We start from the raw sequence: 8,803 nt of genomic DNA, 5'->3' as shown, positions 1-8,803 counted from the left end.
GACATTAAATATACTTGGACAACGCTGTAGTAGTAAATCAGGCTCAACGACATTAAATATACTTGGACAACGCTGTAGTAGTAAATCAGGCTCAACGACATTAAATATACTCAGACAACGCTGTAATAGTAAATCAGGCTCAACAACATTAAATATACTTGGACAACGCTGACTGATTTACTACTACAGCGTTGTCCAAGTATATTTAATGTTGTTGAGCCTGATTTACTATTACAGCGTTGTCCAAGTATATTTAATGTTGTTGAGCCTCATTTACTACTACAGCGTTGTCCAAGTATATTTAATGTCGTTGAGCCTGATTTACTACTACAGCGTTGTCCAAGTATATTTAATGTCGTTGAGCCTGATTTACTACTACTCAACGACATTAAATATACTCAGACAACGCTGTAGTAGTAAATCAGGCTCAACGAAAACTTTCAGGTTATTTCAGACATTTGGTTACTGACCTGATTAAGAATCGGGTAATGGAAGAAAAGATTCTTTTCCGCGTCCCCTGGATCTAGGTCCTGTCGATATTTATTCTTAATTCAAGATAGATGGGCCGAGTGTGACCTAATAGCTAGCGTGCTCGGACTGTGAATCCGACGGTTCAAGGTTCGTGTCCCTTTCCTCCAAATCTCGCTCCACATTCTGAGGACGTGGATACTCTAAAAATAAAGTAAGGTAAGGTCATATACCATTATTCGTTCAGACAAGAGTAGCCCGGGAATTGGTGGTGGGTGCTATTGACTACCTGCCTTTTCCTTTGTCTATCAGTTCAAAATTAGGGATGGCTATGCAAAAATTGCCCTTTGTGTAGGTTTGAGCAAAAATTTTGAAAGCAGGTAAATTTTACAATGTGCTCTATTTCATTAAAGTTTCAAACATCATTGTTACTCTTATTGTATTTGACGCTTTCTGAAGAATATATATGACTTGTAATCCATACAACGGAATTAAACTTATAGCATTTGAATATTTAAACTGTTATCTCAAGGATCGGTGCAGAAATAAAGTTTTTGTTTGTTTGTTTGTTGTTTTTTGTTTGATTATAATAGTATATTATCAGTTTTCAAATTTGTATATACATAAAAGTAGCCTGTAGATAAAATCACATTCGGTATCTGAGTGTACATTATACAGTGTAGGAAATGTTAACTACTTGCTGTAAAATGTGACATTCGGTATCTGAGTGTACTTTATACACTGTGTGAAATGTCTAATACCTGCTGTAAAATGTGACATTCGGTATCTGAGTGTACTTTATACACTGTGTGAAATGTTCAATACCTGCTGTGAAATGTGACATTCGGTATCTGAGTGTACTTTATACACTGTGAAATGTTCAATACCTGCTCTTAAATGTGACATTCGGTATCTGAGTGTACTTTATACACTGTGTGAAATGTCTAATATCTGCTGTAAAATGTGACATTTGGTATCTGAATGTACTTTATACACTGTGTGATATGTCTAATATCTGCTGTAAAATGTGACATTCGGTATCTGAATGTACCTTATGCGTTGTGAAATATTCAATACCTGTCGTGAAATCTGGCATTCGGTATCTGAGTTTACGTTATATACTGTGTGAAATACTCAATATCTATCGTCAAATGTAACATTCGGTATCTTAATGTACGTTATACACAGTCTGAAATGTTCAATACCTAACATTTTATTCCACAGATTTGGCATAGAGACGTGCTAATGGGCATCGTCTTATGGCAAAAAATAATTAGATTACTTTCTAAGTAAATCTAAGATCACACGCATACCGCAGTTTTTGGCTCCAGAGAGACTTGGGACTGACATAAAGTCACTCTGTTCTTTCTAATATACAAAACTGTAACTGAAAACTAATAAAATAAGCACACGTCAAGTCATCTAGTTAGTAAACTGTATCCATCACGATAGCAGTATTAAACATTAAGTAATATTTTCTCACATGTAAATGTCAGATGGTTATAAACAGGTGCATGTTATCATTTTATCTGTGTTATTTATCCAGTTTCTTAGATAAACATTTAGTTGAAGTTACATTTACATAGTAATTGCAGAAAATAAAAGCTTCTCAAATTAACCAATCAAAGGTTGGTCAGCTAGTTAACTTCTCGTATTGGCCAATCAAAAGTAAGCCAACAAACATACACTGTTAAAAGAAACAATGAGACTTGTAATTAGCATTTTAAATCAAATTTTGTCTGAAACAAATCCTACAGTAATCTGTTAACCATAATTCTAAAAGGGTATATAATAGTTTTGTACAAGTTATTTATATAAATGTGTGTTTCAAATATTGTTTTAAATGTGGGAATTATTTTAAATTATACTTTCATGTGGTATACATGCTTGCTTGAAGAAGAAAGTCTCCTGAATGGTTAAGAACATAACTAAAAATACTGACATATGTTTCTTATAAATTTCATATTTACGTATTTGTCCTAGCGCAAAGCCATACAATAGCTATCTGCGCCCTTTCCACTGCGTAGATCGAACCCTGGATTTTAGCACTGTTAGTTCGTAAACTTACTACTAACTCCAAGTTTGGAGAGGAAAATAAAGTTCGGATGCGATATGTTAAAAATATATCCGTTTCAATAGCTGAGATCATTGGCTATCTTATTAATTAACAAATCAAAAAACGTTCAGCTTTTGTTTTACCACCCTGCACTTGCTATGAACGTCTAGTAATGTTAAACCGAAACACATTTCTTTTCGCTATAAAACTGAACGTGTTTTTCGAAACGGTGGCAGCACTGTGAATTACATTGTCACGTATTTGTTTTGTCAACGAAGATCGGCGTCACAAAAAGACACGCTTCTAACAGCTGCATCATGCACACTTGTTTTATTTTTACAAATTATAATCTAATACAACATAGCAACTAGTTACAGCACCGTTGACTACAGCGGTTTAAAACAAGTTTCACATTTTTTCAAGGTTATTTACTGGTCTCTCAAGTGGCATAAACATCCACGTTGTTAATAACGAAAAAACAAAATAATATTCCCTCTCGTAACCATTCACACGCTCTTGTGGACGGACCGGATAGTCTGAATATTAAATCTCAAACTTAGCAGTTTTATACTTATGCCACAGAAAATATGTTAACGTAAACAAGAATATAAGCCACGTGAGTTTTGCAATTTGAGAGAATTGTAGACTAGGGTGGATTTTAACATTAATATTAACACCACGTAAATGATATACAAAAAGAGACGTAACGAAAAGGAAGCTGCGTTTACACCTTTCATTACCACTACTTTCTGTACAAGCATTCATTAATGATAAAAATAATAACCCTTCACAACTAATTTCATAAACTAACTCCTACTCCCCTTTATTCACAAAGTAATTGATATTCCAAAAACGTTATTACGTGGCAGTGTGTAACTGTAACCCTAAGTTACGCAACGCAACGCTCAAGCACTGGTACGAAAAAGTAAATGTACAGTCACCAAATTCAGACAGCTGCACTTAGACGTCACTGTTAAAAATTTATTTCTTTTTTTAAGAATTCAGAGTTCTCCAGAAAGTTCAGTATTTTATATAACTTATTATCTTTAAAAGCACTTCTTCGCTTTACAACCGCGTAAAAACAGTTAAACTGAGTAAATGTAATTACGCTTCAAATACTTTTTGTCAGAGCCTCCAAACAGTGGTTTGTAAGTTACTCCCTAAATAAAACATTCAGTACTAGATGTAGCTTGAATCCATCACTAAAACATTTCCTTCGGCTTTATATTAGAAATCAGTTGAGAGTTAAGTTACGAGTTTTGTGATGAGAAATGTACATTAGGTAAATAACTAACTGACCATCATATATTTCAATAGTTATCTTTGTGATGTTTTATCTTGTATAATACTTCACATGGTACATAGAATCTCTGTATGATGAACAAAAAAATGGCCATGAAATACAGAAAAAAACACATTGTGTTCTAACGGTGTACAGAAACAACTTAAACAACGCAATGGTTACTCTAAAATGCTATTGGATTCGTAAATCACTTTTCAAAACCAGTACAAAATACAACACGATTGAGTTATACGAATTTCTGTTAATTTTTGCTAAAACTGCACAACTAAAATATGCGTTTCTGTGGACTTCATTGGCATGTCTTCGGAATCTAATCTATATACTAAACATTTGAGGACTAAATAATAATACACTTCAAGTAATATTTTGATTATTCGTTCATGTAAGTTTCAATTAAGTTCTACGGATAAATAAACACCTCCAATTTGTTTACACTTTTTGATTTATGTTACTTATAATTTCTCAAGCCAACATGTTATAACCACTGTATGATACAATTGACAAGACATGATTTTCTATACAATTTTGTACTTCGTATACAATTTCATATAAGTAACTTAACATACGAATTTCATCACCTGAAAGGTATCACCAGACAATTCGATACACTTGACTGAACAGTAAAAACTTAATTTTACTTAATTTTTGACTTCTTTATCAAGAAGTAGCAGCTTCTGTATTGTTAACACACAAATCATGAAATTTGCACTGTAGACAAACACTTCATTTTCTGTTGTTTTATCTTATTTCCTGATTTCACCTCTTTAACGGGCAAATCACTTCCTTTTCTGTTTTTTGATGTTTTATCTTATTTCCTGTTTTTAACTTGTTAACAGCAAATCACTTCCTTTTTTGTTTTTCAGACTGCTTTATTTTATTTTCCTATTTTTACCTTGATAACGGGCAAACAGGTAAATCACTTCCTTTTTTGTTTTTCAGACTGCTTTATCTTATTTTCCTATTTTTACCTTGTTAACAGGCAAATAGGTAAATCACTTCCTTTTTTGTTCTTAGACTGGTTTATCTTACTTATTATTTTTACCTTGTTAACAGGTAAATCACTTCCTTTTCTGTTTTTAGTCTGCTTTACCTTGCTTCCTATTTTACGTTGTTAACATGCAAACAGATAAATATCTTCCTTTTCTGTTTCTTAATCTGCTTTACCTTACTTCCTATTTTTACCTTGTCAACAGGCAAACAGCTAAATCACTTTCGTTTCTGTCTTTCAGCTTTCTTCAACTTATTTCCTGTTTTCACCTTGTAGAAAGTTAATTTGTACTAATTTCCCGTAATGCAACTTTATAGGTCATGAATGCTTCATTTGATTTACATTGTTAGTAAAGACCACGTATTACAGCATGAGTAACGTTTTTCAACAACGACACACTCTACCGAGATCACGGAACTTTAACTTTATAGCAGAGTTCGTTATGATGTGGACACCATTAATGGACAGGCCATGACCGTGACGAAGAATCAGGGTCCTCAGATGTTGTAAGGGATTTTGTTGGATCAGCCATGTAGCTAGAGTGTCGTTCAGCCCATGACTGCAGTAAAGTTCAAGGTATCGAAGGCCCTGGCAATGTTTCAATAGAATCTTAATTGCATCTGGAGTTATTCTTCTGTTAACCTGGGGCCGTAGCCTGAGAAAACGAAGTTTAGTAAAAGGTTTAACATTACCGTGTACTGTTCCAGTTCCCAGAATTGTGAACCACTGGGCGTTGAAGGCACGCAAGTTAGGGCATGTTAACGCTGTTTTTACTAAATCAACTACATCAAACTGCTCGAGGTTTAAACGGTGTATTCTTTCTCCACAAGCTTTTAACAAGGGCAAGACTTCCTCTGTATAGGAAGCGGGAAGAGTTGGGCTGTTCCTAAGTTGAAGAAATTGCAAATGTGTAAGTTTAGCTATAGGTATTAAACTCATTCCTTCTTGTACCTCTAAAGAAATCTCTCTTAGGTTCGGGCACCATTGAACAAGCCTGCTAACACTATCATCTCCTAATGGGTGGGTAGCTTGGACGCCCCGAAGATGGGAAAGGCGTTGAACCCAGAATATTGGGTCTTTAAAATTTGACAGTTCGTCTAACATTTGTTCTAAATAACCACAATGTAAATATTCTATATTGTGAAATGTTTCCAGTAACATTAATATTGATTTTCCGTTAACAGAAGATGGCACACGTAATTCATTTAAGCTGTACCTCATTGCCCACCATGACCCATCCGTTAGAATCTTTCTAGTTATGCTCAGAACGTCCTGTTCGTCTAGAGAAGGATGCAAAATTTCCAGAGTATGAAGGCTTCCACACTGCCGGGCTATTGTCTCAAGTTCCTTCCCGCCCTTAGTGGTATGTTGCAGTTGGAGTCTTTGGAGGTTAGGAGTGGATTCTAACAATCTGTGGAGAAGAGATACACTTTCCTTTCGGTAAAGCCAATGTCCAGCAACTCGAAGCTCTCTCAGTGTTCGACCGTGATTAATCAAAATGCCCAGTAACATCTGAACGTCCGGAAACTTACAATCTTCGATACATCCCAGATCAAAGGATTCGATTCCGGATCCCACCAGTAACTCTGCTGCTCGTAGAAGTTGTTTGCCGTCAGGACGAACTTTCACAAGGGAATTCAGCATGTCTTGTCGAAGATGAATCGGGTAAAGGAAGAAAGGATTCTTCTCCGCGTCCTCTGGATCTAGGTCCTCTCGATATTTATTTTTACTCCAAGATAAAAGAAAATCGGAAACGGTACCTAGACAAGACTGCTTCAGGCTACACTGTGGTAGCATCCTGCTGCAAGTCTTGTCAGGCCTTTCGAAAACACGAGGTAGCTTTTCTGTATGCTGGTTCATGCCCCTGTTCCGCTCGAAATGAGCCCACATAGTTCCTAACTCAGTACTCCGTCTCTTCCGTTCGAGATCGCAAGGAGGGAGGGCAATCATGCACTGTGCACGTGAACATGTTTACGAGGTCCGACCTTGCAGGGGCCACGCTGCTAGGTCTAGGAACTAGCAACAAATATACACCTCTACACAGAACGAATGAAAAAGGATGAATCAGCGCGAGTGGTCAAACGTACCTGTTTATCACGACACAGCTATATCTACATGATATGTGCGCTTGACAACAGAGAAATCAAGGTCCCTGGGAAACACATTGTTCGGTTGACTTTGTTTCAAAGCACACCTAGTTTCGTGGAGTTAACAGAAAAATTGTTTTTAAATACTCAGTAAATTATTTAGTGACATCTTTATTTGCTGGTATCTATAAGTTTAGATAAATCTTTCTTAAAGCTAGAGGTGTCTTCTTTAATCGTAAAAATACATGACTTAAAAATGATAATGGTATAAATTTAATAATGTGACTTTTGTGTAACAAAGAATATCTTAACTTTAATGGTGGACGCTTTACTAACCACAGCAACTAACTATACAGCGATGCAAGTTGAACTTATCATGTTAACTGATAGTGAATATTAACACATAGAGAAGTTAAAAATACAAGAGTTAACAATATATTTGTTGATTCTAATTTCGAGCAAAGTGTAAGGGAAAATAATACAAATAACTTGTTCATCAAATATAGATTTAGTTGTGCAATAGAGAAAAGGAGATCAACAGTTTTATTTTCCACTGTTATAAGCTTCTTATTTCACGAACGTCAATACTTAACGTGGTATTCGTACATTTGTTTGACAGTTCATGACCTGTTTTCCTTCTCCAGCTCGTTTGTCAGCAGTGGGATCAGTAAAACTTGCGATAAAAAAAAGGTCACTAACAAGAACTAAAATTACGTAACAAATGCGTCATTACGTCACGTGATAGCATTTGATACGAACCAAATATATATATATATATATAAAAGTAAAACTTATCTGCACAAAATAAAGATGATGGAAATTCTTCAGACCTCGTTAGTGATTTTTGGACATTGTTTTATTATATAATACGAAAGATAAATTATTTTTGGAAGAACATATTCCCAATGTCAAGGGACAACGCTTACATAAACAAGATTATAAGTGTTAACTAACCATAGGCGGCGGAACAAATTTGAATTTGGGTGGAGCATCGACGACTGGTGAAAAGTTATTTGCTATGTTAACCGTGACAATTATATTCAAAGTTGAAACAACGCCTTGCCCTGATAATTATACTAAACAACGCCTTGCCCTGATAATTGTACTAAACAACGCCTTGCCCTGATAATTGTACTAAACAACGCCTTGCCCTGATAATTATACTAAACAACGCCTTGCCCTGATAATTATACTAAACAACGCCTTGCCCTGATAATTATACTAAACAACGCCTTGCCCTGATAATTATACTCGAGTCTCCATTCAAATAGGCACTTCGCTACCTGATCAAAATTTGGGGACACGTGCCCCCGGTTCCGCCTACTGTATAATCTAACTTATCATTAATCTCTACTTTACTGTTTACCCATCTGTATATCTATCTATATGTATGTATGTATCTACATGAAATAAACTGCAGTCGATATTAAAGATAAAATATCAAATAAAACATTTCAACTTATTAGTTTTCAAAAATAAAAATAACATGAAACTTCACGTAAGGAAAATAGTTCTTTACAGGACGTATTTCGATTCACGTAAACAAGGCCTAAAAACTTGGAATGTGTTACTAGGTAAAATTATCCTTGTTTTTGAGTTTTGGAGGTGGAATGTATTACTAGGTAAAATTATCCATGTTTTTGAGTGTTAGAGGTGGAATGCGTTACTAGGTAAAATTATCCATGTTTTTGAGTGTTAGAGGTGGAATGTGTTACTAGGTAAAATTATCCATGTTTTTGAGTGTTAGAGGTGGAATGCGTTACTAGGTAAAATTATCCATGTTTTTGAGTGTTAGAGGTGGAATGTGTTACTAGGTAAAATTATCCATGTTTTTGAGTGTTAGAGGTGGAATGTGTTACTAGGTAAAATTATCCATGTTTTGAGTGTTAGAGGTGGAATGT

At 35.2% G+C, this 8,803-nt stretch overlaps 2 protein-coding genes across 7 annotated transcripts in view; one reads left to right on the top strand and one right to left on the bottom strand.

Annotated features, from left to right (window-relative positions):
* The window catches only part of LOC106458791 (discoidin domain-containing receptor 2-like), a 324,729-nt gene that overhangs the window by 71,256 nt on the left and 244,670 nt on the right, over window positions 1-8,803 (top strand). The gene's annotated exons all lie outside the window — the stretch shown is intronic.
* On the bottom strand, window positions 3,831-6,741 carry LOC106458788. Its single transcript, XM_013918338.2, has one exon. It carries the CDS (start codon window positions 6,703-6,705, stop codon window positions 5,200-5,202), a length of 1,506 nt encoding a protein of 501 aa, XP_013773792.1. The 5' UTR covers window positions 6,706-6,741; the 3' UTR covers window positions 3,831-5,199.

Source organism: Limulus polyphemus, unplaced genomic scaffold, assembly GCF_000517525.1.
Source record: "Limulus polyphemus unplaced genomic scaffold, Limulus_polyphemus-2.1.2 Scaffold515, whole genome shotgun sequence".
Taxonomy (NCBI): Eukaryota; Metazoa; Arthropoda; class Merostomata; order Xiphosura; family Limulidae; genus Limulus; species Limulus polyphemus.
Note: the sequence above shows the minus strand (reverse complement) of the source record. Positions and strands in the feature narration are given on the sequence as shown.

Coding starts and splice junctions, on each gene's coding strand:
- LOC106458788 (XM_013918338.2), bottom strand. CDS start 6,705: ATGTGGGCTCATTTCGAGCGGAACAGGGGCATGAACCAGCATACAGAA.